Genomic DNA, 15,020 nt, shown 5'->3' on the forward strand with positions numbered 1-15,020 from the left:
TGAAGACCATACATCCAAGAATATTTTATACTGTACAAATTGGTCTGGAAGGCTTCTTTGAATGGGAAGAGGAGTGGATAGAGAAGAGGGTGGATGTGGGAAGAGCATGGGTCATGAATAGGTGAACGTGGTCGGAACATGCTGCATATAACTAGAAACTTTCAATCACTGATAAAATGATAAAGAAATCAGCATGTTTTTAATAATTGTTTTAATTAAAGATGTTTTAACACAGGAAAAAATTCTGCAAAATTTTTATCCTAAATATTATTTAAAGAACATTTTTTTTTTAGTCCCATTCTCTACAGTTAAAAAAAAAGCCCCAGATAAAAATATCAGACAGCAGGAAAAATACAGAACACTCTGAATTATGAGTACATGAACAGGAAAGCAACAACAACAGCAAAACCAAAAAGAATATTGACTACTGGGATACTATGATTAATACCTCCTGGATTGTTTTTAGTACATATAGAATTCAGATGCATAAAAGTCAACATACCAGGAAAGAATGCGGTGAGAAAATGAAGATTCAGTGTTTAAGATGTTTGTATTGTCAAAAAGAGTAATGTGTTAATTATATTTCATAGATGGGCATGGTCTTCATGGAAAAGATGAGAACATAGAAGTAAAAGAAAATGGAGGAAAGAGGCCAAAAACCCAAGGAAGAGGTTTGAATAAGAATTCTCCCCCAGAATCATATATTTGAATGCTTAGTCACCAGGGAGTGGCACTATTCGAAAGGGCTAGAAGGATTAGGAGGTGTGTCCTTGTTGGAATAAGTGTGTCACTGGGAAGGGGCTTTGAAGTTTCCAGAGCCCAGACCAAGCCCAGCCTCTTTCTGCCAGTGGATCAGGGTATAGCTTCTCCAGCACCATGCCTGTCCTGTCTACCACCATGCTCCTCGCTATAATGAACTACGTCTCTGAAACTGTGAGCAAGACCCGAATTAGATGTTTTCTTTTGTAAGCGTTGCTGAGGTCATGGCGTCTCTTCACAGAATTAGAAAAGTGACAGTGTCTTAAGATGGATAGACTCAACCTGTGATTATAGTAAATGTCAAATGACTAAATTCTGTGAAGAAAATTTGCTAAAAGATAAATGCGGTTATATTGAATCTAGAAAAATTACAAATGCATGCTGTTTAAAGAGCGTCCCATTGTGCAGAATACAGTAAAAAGGTTAAAAATTTATGAAATGGAAAAATCACAGTACCTTGTGAGTACTGAATTTTTTATTATTAGATTTTCTTTATAAAAAAAAAACAATCCAAATTCCCACTCCCTCTCCTCCTCCCATTCTCTCCACACCCCCTCCCACCCCACCCCCATCTAATCCTAAGAGAGGGGAAGGCATTTTGCTTTGTGGAAGGTCCAACACCCTCCCTTCTACATCCAGGCTGAGCAAGATATCCATCCAAAGTGAACAGGATCCCAAAAAGCCAGTACATGCAGTAGAGATAAATCCCAGTGCAACTTTCAGTGGCCCCTCAGTCTGCCCCAACTGTCAACCACATTCAGAGGGTCTAGTTTGGTCCTATGTTTGTTCCTTCCCAGTCCAGCTGGAGTTGGGTGAGCTCCCATTAGCTCAGGTAGACTGTTTCAGTGGATGAACCTTTCATGGTCTTGACCTCTTTGTTCATATTCTCATTCCTTCCACTCTTCAAGTGGACCTTGGGAGATCAGTCCAGTGCTCCAATGTGGGACTCTGTCTCTGTTTTCCGTCTGTTGTTGGACAAAGGTTCTGTGGTGATATTTAAGATAATCATCAGTCTGACTACAGGGCAAGGCCAGTTCAGGCACCCTCTCCTCTATTGTTTCGGGTTTTAGCTGGGGTCATCCTTGTGGATTCCTGGGAATTTTTCTAGAGCCAGGTTTCTTGCTAATTCCATAATGGTTCCCTCAGTCAAGTTATCTCTTTTCTTGCTCTCATATCTGTCCTTCCTCCATCTCGACTATCCCATTCCCTCAAGTTCTCCTCCTGACTCCTCTTCTCCTTTCCTCTTCCACTTCTACTAGCTATAAACAAACGACATTGAGCCTATAGTTCATGATACTAGAGAAGCTAAGCAATAAGGTGGATCCAAAAAAAATCATATACAGACCCATCTGGAAACTGGAAACAGACAAGATCATCAGACAAAATTGGGAGCATGGGGGCATGGGGTAGAAGGAAGGGGAGAAGTACTGAATTTTTAAAAAGCTTGTATAGCTTTACTACTGCATGTGATGAAGCATATTTAACACACATAGTATTAATTCAGATAAAGATGTCTTATGCTGATAAAATAAAAAGTTAAATAGGAAGATATATTTGCACATGGCTGTGTGTCAGGATTTTCTATATTGCTCTCAAGATTTTCCTACCATTCCATTTTTATTTTTAAAATTTCATTAAATTTGGATTGTCTAGTAACAAAATTCTTTCTCCTACTCCATACTTGTGCTGTTTGTTTTTGTCAGTGTGACAAAAACTCAACATATCTGTGAAAAGGGAATCCTAACTAGGAAAATGCCTCCATAATATTGATTGGCTTTTAGGCAAGTCTATGGGAGTACTGCCTTGATTAATGCTTGATGTAGGAGGGACCAGATCACTGTGGTTTGTGCCACTTCTGGGCTGGGGGACCTGGCTTGCATAAATAAGGAAGCAGCTAAGCAAGCCATGGGGAGCAAGCCAGTAAGCAGCACTCCTCCGTGACTTCTGCTTCAGTTCCAGGTTCTAGGCTCCCACCTTGAGTTCCTGCCTTAACTTTCCTCGGGAATCGAGTGTGATCTGAGAGTTTTAAGATAAAATAAATGCTTTCCTTCCAAGTTTCTTTTCATTATAGTGTTTTATTATAGCAATAGAAACCACAACAAAAAAACTTACAGGAAAAGTGTATACTAAATGAACTGAAGAATTCACAATGTAAAAATTCATACATCAAATGTATACCAAGATATGAGAAAATGTCTTCAAGTGGTAGATAGGAGAATATTTCTATCATGAGGGATAAAGATTTCTTAACAGGCCACAAAGGCACTAACTGAAGCTAAAGGTTCTTAAAATTAAAATTTCCATCACCTAATACTAGTAAGAAAACAATAAAATAAATAAACCAAGAATCTGTAATATATAGATTTGCTAATGAACATGTCCAGAATATCAAACTATTGAAACAAAAAAGACCTATATAGATCTTTATTAAGGAGAAATTTCCTGAATAATGACTTCTCAAGACAAATGACAAAGTGGTAATTGACATCTAGAAGTCTGGAAATGTGTGGTAAAACCATATTCCCAATGTGAGCAGCCATAATTAATTTAGACTTTATTCTGTGTTACTGTATTTGATTGAAAATTCTAGTTCCTCGGGTGAGGTGAGATAAGCATGAAACAGAGGACAGGGTACACTGAGTCTAAGAAGACTAACATGGATTGAGTCTAAACACACAATTGCAAGATTATGGCCTGAGAAGCTGGGAAGTAGCTCAGTGTTCTAATCTAGTCTTAGAGGAGGAACTAAAACACTAATCAGGAATAGAAGCAGAAACTCATCCCTTCTTTCCCAAGAAATGCATGTCAGTATGTTCAAATCATGTGGGCAAGGAAGACCAAGAAATTGTTCAAGTTTGACCTCTTGTCCCGTGAGTTTCCCCAAGATGGTCACACAATAAAGGTTATTGCCAGTCTTCTTGGTTACCAACCAGAACTTGACAGTAAGACCAAACTACCAAACACACCACATTATTGAATCATAGAACATGGAAAATCAAGCTGGTACTGACTTGGAAGCTTCATCCTTGCTGGCTAGCTTTCATGGTGCTGGCAGAGGTTATACATGCTACCAGAGGAGAAAATCCATCACCAGTCATACCCATCTGTGAATCCTGCAAGCTATAATAATGACTGGCCTTGAAAGACATAAGTCATGAAAGGCATGAATCTTGTTGGAACAACCAATCACTTTCTGATTGAATTTATGGTCACCTTCACAAGATGAAGCCCATACCTGTTCCCATTATCAGACAAAGAGCCTATACTGCACAGATCACAGACCCTGGGAAAGAACCTACTACTATTATTCTGCTAAATGAATATAGTATTGAATGGTCTCCTAATGACATGACACCTACAGATTAAGGCAGCTCTCAACCTTCATCAGAGAGGCTTCTGTTTGCGGTAGACCATGATCAACACAGATACCCACACCTAATCAATGTGCAGAGATAAGAGACCATAAAATGTTCATCCCTAAAAGGTACTTGTGTGCCACAATTCCTCCTCCAAAGATGCAAGGATCATTGAATAAAGAATGTAAGAGTCAGATGCTTTGAATGATGACAGCAAAATACTGTCTTCTGAATCCATCAGAGAAGCTGCAAATATGAATTCACAGTGGTTATGACAGCATGCATAAGACATATGCAAACTCTAGCCAGACCAAATCCCAGCACTGACTGGGGAATTAGGCATCAAGTCTTACCTCTGGCAGTTACTAGCTGCTGGGAAAGGAAGAATCAGTTTTCCTTAAGAGTGTAGCCCTTGATAAGTCTGTCATGCTTCAATGGAAGACCACAATCCAAGTATATTTGGGAAACACAAGTTGGCCTTGATGGAAATTAAAGACACAAATGGGTGAAAAAGGAATGGGTCCAATCTGGAGAGACTTGGGGGGGGAGGAAGGGTGAATATTATCAAAGCACACTATTGAAAATTCTCAAAGAACTAACACACACACATTCACTCACATGAGAGAGAGAGAGAGAGAGAGAGAGAGAGAGAGAGAGAGAGAGAGAGAGGAGAGACAAAGAAGGGGGAAAGAGGGAGAAAGAGAGAAATGGATAGTACTTTCAAAAAGTTTCAAACAAGCCCACAATGAGAACATCTATGTATAGACTATTGTGACAAGTGATACCTAGGATATGGAGTAACTAGTGTGCTCCTAGCCTAGTGGCAGAAATGTTCACTGATACAGTCCATTGGGAACTACATGACTATAAGAACAAACTATATGGTTATAACTGAGAGGGGCATTTGGGAGGCATTAGAGATGCCACTAATATTCTATACTTTAATTTGTATATGTAGCCATATACTTTGTAAAATTCATTCACCATACACATTTATGATTTTATACATTGCACTTTAATAAAATATGTATTGTAAGGGAGGCTTTGAGGTTCAGCTGCATCAATACGTTAATGCATCAATATATTAGCTGCTTTAAAATAAGACTTAGATTTGTGGAGGTCTTTGGCAACCTTGACCATGGCAGTCTGGGTGGAAGGACTGGAAATAAGTCCCGAGTGGAGTGGATTCAGTAGAAGATAGGAGACAAGAATGAATATCCCACTATCCACTAGGTGTTACATTCCAAGACCCCTGAGGATTCCTGGAACCACTACATATATACTACATATACATACAGTATCTTCCCTATACACATGCATGATGAAATTCATCTTATAAATTAGGCACTGAAAGAGATCAATAACAATGACTGTAATGAAGTAGAACAATTACAACTACATGCTGCTATCAAATTGCACTAATCTTGTGCTTTGGGCCATTGTGAAGGAAAATAAGGGCTACCTGAAGGCAAGTATCTCAACAGTCATTCTGATGATTGAGAATGCCACCAAGTAGTTAATGATTGGGTGACATACATAATGTAGACATGCTGGAGAGAGGGATGACTCACTTCTTGTGTGAGACAGAAGAGAATGGAGTACGTAGAATTTCTTAATGTTACTCAGGATGACATACAATTTAAAAATTAGGAATTGTTTATTTATCCAATGTTTGAACTGGTTGACCTATGTTAACAAAAGCCATGAGTGGTAAAACTACGGACAATCGGGCAACTACTGTGTTTTATCTTTTGTGATTGTGAAATATCTACCTTTCCTTTCTCCCAAGCCCTATACTTCTTTTGCTCATTTCTCTATGTTGATGCTTCCAGTACTATACTTTCTAAACGGTAAAACTTCCATCAGTATATCTAGAAAGCAAAGAAACAAATCTAAGAAAGATCTCAGTATTTCCAAAAGATCTGGGTTTACAATGATACAGGGTGTAGTTTTCAAATTGTAACAAAGTTATTATTTAAAAATGTGGCAGCTAAAATGAAGAAATTGAGCAATTGATCTATATGAGGGGTCAAAATCTGCACATATCATAAACATATTTGATGGTAGTGATCTAAGACATCCTGTTAAAGGATATTCATGTGTTATGAACAAGTCAGACAAGGAAGAAAATGGGTAGATGTAATTGAGAATGATTACCGATTCTATCTTCCTTTTCTTCCTGAGACCTCACATAGACAAGCTCATTGAACTCTGGGCTATGTTCTTTTTCTACCGTGAAAGTCTTATGTGCTATAGATTTGTAAGAAAAATAAAATTTTAATAATAAATTTTCTTTTTTTCTTTTCTCTTTCCCCTTCTTTCTCTCCTGCACTCTTCTTTATCTTCTTCCTATTCTCTTCTCTTTCCATTTTTCCCATTTTTTTTCACTTTTGCCATTTTTTCATTGTTTGCTCCTCACTCACCTTCCCTCCCTCATTTTTTCTCCCCACCTCCCACTTTCAGATAGAGAAAAGGAAACTCAACCACAACTCTAACTCGACATGCTGTGTCTTCATGGTCAACAAGCCCTACGCCATCACCTGCTCCGTTGTAGCCTTCTACATCCCGTTTTTCCTCATGGTGCTGGCCTATTACCGTATCTATGTCACTGCTAAGGAGCATGCCCAGCAGATCCAGATGTTACAACGAGCTGGAGCCACCCCAGAAAGCAGGCCCCAGCCAGCTGACCAGCACAGCACACATCGCATGCGGACAGAGACCAAGGCAGCCAAGACTTTATGCGTCATCATGGGCTGCTTCTGTTTCTGCTGGGCCCCCTTCTTTGTCACCAATGTCGTGGACCCATTCATAGACTACACCGTCCCTGAGCAGGTGTGGACTGCCTTCCTCTGGCTTGGCTACATCAATTCAGGGTTGAACCCCTTTCTCTATGCCTTCTTGAATAAGTCTTTCAGACGTGCCTTCCTCATCATTCTCTGCTGTGATGATGAACACTACAGAAGACCCTCCATTCTGGGCCAGACTGTCCCCTGTTCAACCACAACCATTAATGGATCCACACATGTGCTAAGGTGAGTGCTGGGGGAAGGCGGGGTGGTAGATCAGTTTGGTTGGTTTGCATTACTCAGAAGGGGTTAGGATCCAGTTTTGTTCTAGGTAGTTATTCTTGAAAACGTGTATAGTGTTTTCAAAGATTCAAATCCATTCTACCATCTCATCATGTAACCGGAGATTCACTTGCATTTATAGTCCTAGTTCTTTGACCTTGGCGAGATCACTAACAGTTCCAAACCTTAATTGTACATTAAAAAAATTGGTATTATGACCACTGTATGTAGATCCCAGGGTTTGAGGGAGCTTAACAAGTGTGACAGTTCTAATACGGAGCCTGAGTTCACTAAGTACGCAGAGCTGGTGTTGTAAGCTCCTATTCACAGGGTAGCAGCTAAAAGCATGGTCCTTAAAGCAGCAAGGGCTTGATTGTTAACTCCCCTGATGCCCTACTAACCATCTCTGTCATCTTTCTTGCATTTACTTTCATCAACAACAAACACATCAATAACACTACTAACTTTCTAATAGGATTTTGTGGCAATCGGAGAGAATGTGTTTATACAGCTTTACCTGTAGTATGTTCCTAGCATTAGCAATTGTTTTAATATTTGTTAAACTGGTAGAAATTGTGTATTGGCCGGCAACATAAATGAGATGATAAAGCTAAGATAAATTGAGGAACATGTTTGCAATAATAATGCTGTGTAACAAGTTAGACAGCAGAGTATGGGGGGTCGACGTTAGTCATATGGGCAGGAAGAACACTGATTTGTAACTCAAAGAAGACTTCCCAGAACAGCAATTTGTAAGAAGCTGAGATAAGGAAGATAGAGCAACATCGGAAAGAAAAAGAAAAATAGGGACTTAAGAAGGCCACACCAGCTGGTGGAGGTGGGGATGATGTTGACGTTAAATGTGCATGTCTACGCTTCTTACCTAGGTCACACAGTCTGGTGGAGGTGGGGTGACATTGGAGTTAAATGTGCATGTCTATGGTACTTACCTAGGTCACACAGGCTGGTGGAGGTGGGATGACATTGGAGTTAAATGTGCATGTCTACGGTACTTACCTAGGTCACACAGGCTGGTGGAGGTAGAAGTGATACAGGAGTTTAATGCCGTTGTTCCCCACAGAGAGAGCCTTTAGGTGTGAGCTTGAATTGTTCTCAACTGAGAAGTTACAGGTGTAGAATCTTCACTATGCTGTTCTTTGCTCTAAGACACATCAGGAACTTTGAAGACTACTTTCTTCCCGGGGTTAAGCATTTGTCTCTTTTGATGGTGACAGTATGAAGTAGTTCTAGCAGCCGAGACTATGAAATGGAGGATTTCCATTTGCAGGCATAAGAGACGAGGAACAGACTTAAATTGCTAAGAAACATGAACAGTGGTTCTCAGAAGCAGCCCAGAAGCATGGATTCTGTCTACGGCGCCAGTGTGGGCAAGCCTCACACAATGTTGAAGCTGCAGCTGGTGGAAGGGCCTTGAAGGACAGTCTGACAGCCTGGCATTGTCCTCATTACCATGGAGGGAGCAGCACTGAAAAAAAACCAACCACAGAGTGTGTGTAGAACTTGTGTGTGAGTGCGAGGAGCTTCAACTATTCAAGCTAGCAGTTGCCCAGGTGCAGGCTGTCGGCAGCTTCCATCAATGTGTGCTTTCAGCAACACATTTGCTAAGTCAGTCATTTCTGAAGTTGGTGGCTTTCTAGCTCAGGTGCTGTCGTAGATGAGATCTGGACACTTCTGGGACAAGTGAAGAGGGTCTCTTTTGCTGACGTTGTACTATTTTGCCCTGATCCTTTGGTCACCTGTGGATGGCTATAAAGCAAAGAGATGGGTTTGGTTGGCTGTGACTGTATCCTCCGTACACTTCTTAATGGAGTCAGGAGGAGCAGGAGGTGGATTAGAGTTGTGGGGAAGAGAATCATAGAAAAGTCAGAGTGGGCCTGATGGTGGTGGCGCACACCTTTAATCCCAGAACTTGGGAAGCAGAGGCAGGTGAATCTCCATGAGTTCGAGATAAGCCTGGTCTACAGAGCAAGTTTCAGGACAGCTAAAGCTACATAGCAAAACTGTCTAGAACCCCTTATGCCCCCCAAAAGAAAAGGAAGTCAAATGGTCTCTGCAGAGAAAACACATCTATTTCTAAACTGTAGGGAAAGTCTTTCAGGTGCAAGAATATACCTATTTGGTTCATGGCTCCATACCAAGGACCCAATGTCTAAGGCACCTAGGAAATTAAGCTGTTGATGACTGCATAAAAAAATTTAGTTCTTCAGACCAAGTGTTTTAACTTAAATGTAATGTTCAATAATCAACATTGCCTTAAAGATTTCACATGTAGAATGTCAGTGACTTGAGGCGAATCCAACAAATATAAGGCCAAAATAACAAAAAAGAAGTCAACTTTTAGTAGCCACCCCATCTCCAGATAACTTTTTTTCACAGTATCTCTACACACATTCTTAAAACTATATAAAGTCATAACTTTTCCCCATTGTCTTATATAAATGGCTCTATTGCATTGGCACTTTCCTGTTTTCTGGATCTTGAATTTTATTTTATTTTTTAACAACAATGTATTTGAACATCACTGGAAAATGTGGAAACAGAACTCATTCATTTTTTTCTGTATCTGTCTTATTCATTTTCTACTACTAGATCTGTAGGTGTTTCTAGGATTTCAGAAAACTTTATGATTTTAATGCCCTGAACACATTTCTTTATGTATATGCTGGAATTTCAGATAACAACAAAGCTGAAATGCTTTATTAATATGTATGTTAATAACATGTTTGCCACAAAATAGATCTCCTACAACACTGTATTAATGATTATCATTTTTATAAATGGTTGTAAAAGAGTATTTATTTTACTCACCAATAACAAACATTATCATTTTGTTAATTAAAAACATCCATTTAATTTGTCTTTCCCAGATGACTTATCATATTAAACCTTTTAAAAAAATTAGTACTTTAAAAAATGTATGACTTTTTTTAAAACAGTTGATTTTCCTTTTAAGTGTGCACATAGATGCACAGAAATGCCACTGAACACCGTACAAACAGCATTACTTTTAGCAATCACAAGGTCCGAATTTTAGTCTTGATTTCCTCCCTTAGAAACTATATAGATAGGTTCTCTGAGTTGTACCTTACTCATGCAAAACAAGAGGAATAAATGAAGTTCTCACTGAGTGACTTGGTATCCATCTGCTACCTATGATTATTTAAGTAAAAGCTTGAGTTAAATATATTTTAAAATACAAATGGATGCTATATATTATTCTTGTTAATTCTTTAATCATCTCACACATGCAAGCTATGCACTTTGTCTTGTTCACCCCCTGTTCTTCTTTGCACCTCCTTCAAGAACCCTCTGTTAACCCTCATGCCCTTCCAATCTGGGTCCTCTTTATTTGTCTTAACAATTCGCTGATACAATGTGTGCTGCTCATATACTCATGTGTGCAGGACCATCTACTGGAGTGTGTTCCACCTACCGGAAACCACGCCTGTCTCGAAAAACCAAAAAAAAAAAAAAAAAGAAAAGAAAGAAATTGACATTCCATCTCCCTCAGAATCCATCGACTGTTGATGGCTCCTCAGCAAGAGTTGGGCACTAGTGAACCCTTCCCACCTAGAAGCTGAACACTGACTATTGATCTTGTGCAAGCAACCACACCTTGTGAGTTTATGAGAGCAGCAATCTTACTGTGTCCAGAGGATGCTCTCTTATACAGCCTTTCTGGTCCCTCTCCACGATGGAGCCTGAACCTCTGGAGAGGAGGTATGGTATAGATGTCCTGTTTGCAGCTGAGCATGGAGTAAACACTCTTAAGGAGTATCCTAACCCAGAAATGAGAGGCTAGCTGCCGTTGGCAGGAAAACAGCCATCCTCTAGCTCTTGCAGTACTCAGAAGGGCTTGAATTTTCTTGATGGATCATCACATGGCTCTTGTTTGAAATAATCTAATCACATATTTGTTAATAAAAGGGAAATTGAAAATTCTGATGTCCACAAATAGCAACCATGTTAAAACAGAATATATTTGAATACAAAGACAGCCAGGTCACCCTCACCCAGGAAAATCTATGGCTATGAACTGACCGAATTTGGCTAATGATGCTTTTCCAAAGAAGCATTTCAGAGAAGAGCAACAGTCTAGTGCCATTTCGAGAGGGCTGCTGTTTGTTAAGCTGAGCCCTGTCTTTAGGGCTGGTCCTCCTGTAATGATGACATCACTTAATGCCACTTACTTTACCTTTGGTAAAATTGAAAAGAGATTGTTTTTCATACAATATGTTCTGACTATGATTTCCCCTCCCCCAACTCCTCCCAGATTATCCCCTACTCCCCATCCAGACAAATCTTCTCTCTCTCTCTCTCTCTCTCTCTCTCTCTCTCTCTCTCTCTCCTTTTCTCTTCTCTTCTCTTTGTCACACACACACATTCACTTTTGGTGTTTCCCAGGACTCTGGTCTATTTGGTCTCGGGTTCTTGGCCATCTGAGAAGTGTCAGGTGTGAGTTCCACCTCATGGAGTGGGCCTTAAATCCAATCAGATATTGCTTGGTTAGTCCCACAAGTTTGTGTCTTCGTCACACCAGTTTATCTTGTAGGCAAGTCACCAATGTAGATGGAAATGTTTGTAGTTGGGTTGTTTACCTTTCTCCCCAGATAATGTGCAGAGAGCCTTCTAGTACCAGCAATACTGTTCAGGAGGAGTGAAGGCTCTAGGCAAGCACCAGCTCAACTTCTCCACGTTCATTGAGTTATGTACGTGTTGTCTTTGGCAGTAGGGCCTTACCATCAGTTTGTAGAGAGCACCCAATAGCTTTGGCAATAACCTATGGTTTTGGGGGTGTCCATGGGGGTCCCCTGGTCAACAATTCAATTAGATGTAACCCATTCATGGAACTGTAGGTTTGGGTGATGAGAGATGTCTAGTCAGGATTTTGTCTCCTTTGATATTTGGTTATTCCATTTTTATTTTTTCATATATGTGTATATCTTAAGAAGTTTCCACAGAATTGGGTTTCCATATAATCCCTGTAATGGTCCTTAGTTTTATTTGTCCTTCCCTTAATCACTATTCTCCCCCCTCATTAGATCCTTTCTGTCCCTCCCCACCTCTTCCATTCATAGTGATCTATTCTATTTCCTCTTCCTTGTGAGACCCATCTCCCCCCTCCCTTACTCTATACCTAGCCTCTGTGAATATATGGATTATAAAGACTTACCAAAGACTTAACAGCTAACAGCCACATATAAGAGAATACATGCCATATTTCTCTTTCTGGGTCTGGATTACCTAACTAGGGTTAATTTTTTTCTAGCTCCATCTATTTACCTATGAAATGCATAATTTCATTTTTAACAGCTGAATAATATTCCATTATGCAAATGTACCACATTTCCTTTATCCATTCTTCCATTGATGGACATCTAGACTATTTCTAATTTCTGGCTATTATGAATAGAGCAGCAATGAACATGGTTGAACAAGTATCTTTACTGTAGGATGTAAAGTTCTTTGGTTCTTAATTACTTTTATTTATATTTATATCAGCCATATACCCCTCTAAGTCTGGTCCTTTTTATGACAAATTCTATGTGCTTTTCTTTTTATATTACTTTTATTTAATCTTTGAAATTTTTACATATGCATACCACGTCTTAGTCTGTGTTCTATTATTGTGAAGAGACACCATGACCATGGCAACTCTTATGAAAAGAAAACATTTAATTGGGGCTAACTTACAGTTCAGAGGTTTAGTCCATTATCAGCATGGCAGGAAACATGGTGGCATTCAAGCAGACATGGTCCAGGAGAGGTGGCTAAAAGTTCTGTATATGAATTCACAGGCAGCAGGAAGAGAGAAAGCCACTAAGCCTGGCTCAGGTTTCTGAAACTCCAAAGCCCACCTCCAGTGACAGACTTCCTCCACACCTCCTAATCCTTGTCAAGTAGCCCCATTCCCTGATGACTAAACATTCCTATCTCCCCGGCAACCTTCTCAGTCCTTCTAGCACTGTTAAAGCTAGCCAGCAGGGACTGCATCCTGGTCGATTCAAGACTGATTTCTCCTTGTCCTGCCATTCAAGTATATGTGTTCTCTGATGTCTGGGCATTAGTCATGTTTTAGATACTCATCTTTCATTCTATTTTTTTTCAAATGCAGCTTCTCCTTCTTCTGCTTGGTTTTTGACCTTAGTTAACAAAATAATAGAAGTCTCAAGTTTTGAAAACAATATTATTACTTGACCTCTTATAATCATTTCGGCTTCCTTTTTCAAATACTTCCCCCATTCATTTTCCTAAGCATTCTAATTCCCCAGTTTACTTCCCAACTCAGAGTAGATCGTTTCTTTCCCCACGCACTCATCCTTTTCTCCCTGGCCTCCCCAGTTCTCAGGAAGTTTTCCTCCATACACATGTGATTGCCCCACCCATGACTTTTATTGTCATCTAAATGCCACCTACTTCCTTCTTTTATTTTCAGCCATAGCTTCCTCTGAGATCTAGACAAGAAGATAAAGTGTGCTTGCTGGATAACCCCATATAGACGTTGTTTCAAAATCTTAAGTTGAAATGAGCCAAATAGAATCCTCAGCTTCGCGTTTCCCTGCTTCCAGCCACATCCCTTGGGCCTTCCCTATCCCAACTATGGACTCAGCTTCTCATAACTCAAAGCTGCTTTCTGTGACTCAGGAAGAACTTCTGTATAAGAGATCAGAGTTACATATTTTAAAAAAGAAGACCCAATTCAAGTAGGATCATCAGTTTGCTTGATTAGAATCATCTAATTACTTAGTAAATCAGATTCCTGGGGCCTACTCAGCAAATCAGAACCAGGTCAATAAAACCATATTTCTACCAAGACTAATTTTCTGCCTCATGAACTGTAAGATCCACCATTTCTAATTAATTTATATTGATTAGGATGCTCAGTGCTTGATGGCATTGCTTGTATTTCAGGGCTTCCAGTTGTGATACACATTTCACCTCTTGAAAATCTGATAAAGTTTGTGTAAGGGTAAATATTAATTGTACTTTAACTAACAAAATGTACTAGAAAACTATTTTTGAAAATTTGCTTTCGTGTAGCCATGATTCAAGCCAGCAGCTTTACTTTTGAGAGACTTGATATGACCACATACCTTTGCTTTGTGACTACAATAATTAGGTGACAGGTGGTAGACAAGCCACATTGATTTGATCTAAGCTTCCTCAGCAATTATATTTTGCTAATATGATGCACATCTACATGGGATAGACAGAGTTAGGCATCATAGCAGAACTGTCTACAGTTTAGATTTAGAGATGAGTCATCTGTCCCATCAAGCTTAGATATCTTTCTTAGATTCCCAACTTCAGGTACTCAAACCTAGGACACTTACTTAATTCTCAGTTCCTAGAAAGGTGGGGAATCTTTTCCATAGAATTGCTACCTATCTTGGTTCTTTGCTTCCTTCGTCCTGGCTCCAGCACTCCTGATAGACAGGTTTTCATTGTCGAGCTACCTCTAAAATATTGTATTGGTGTAAATATGTGTCACGTGTGACTATTAACATTTTAATAAACTTAAAATGAAAGAAAACAAAAATTTACTTTGCTAGTGATAATGGCTCCAGTTCAGTCACATGAGTAACTTCTACATTGAATAATGCGAAAATGTACGAGTAGAAAAGCTCTATTAGATAATGTAATTTAATGTATTTTAGAGACAGTCAAATGTTTTCTCTTGAAGGAGATACAATATACCTTTCTCTCAGCCTTAACAACTCATGATACCATCCAGAGCTCGATCTTCAATAAGGCAGTTGTGTATAATGCATACCAATCTTTTTTTTTTATCTTTCTTTTTTTTTATTTTTTTATT

The 15,020-nt window shown here is 39.4% G+C and overlaps 1 protein-coding gene across 4 annotated transcripts in view; it reads left to right on the forward strand.

Annotated features, from left to right (window-relative positions):
• The window catches only part of Htr4 (5-hydroxytryptamine receptor 4), a 172,106-nt gene that overhangs the window by 102,168 nt on the left and 54,918 nt on the right, over positions 1-15,020 (forward strand). For all 4 annotated transcript variants that reach the window (XM_026783582.1, XM_026783579.1, XM_026783580.1 and 1 more), the window contains exon 6: positions 6,579-7,147. In XM_026783582.1, the coding sequence (XP_026639383.1) occupies positions 6,579-7,147 (569 nt within the window). The remainder of the gene's footprint in view (positions 1-6,578; positions 7,148-15,020) is intronic.

Source organism: Microtus ochrogaster, chromosome 18 (genome assembly GCF_000317375.1).
Source record: "Microtus ochrogaster isolate Prairie Vole_2 chromosome 18, MicOch1.0, whole genome shotgun sequence".
Taxonomy (NCBI): Eukaryota; Metazoa; Chordata; class Mammalia; order Rodentia; family Cricetidae; genus Microtus; species Microtus ochrogaster.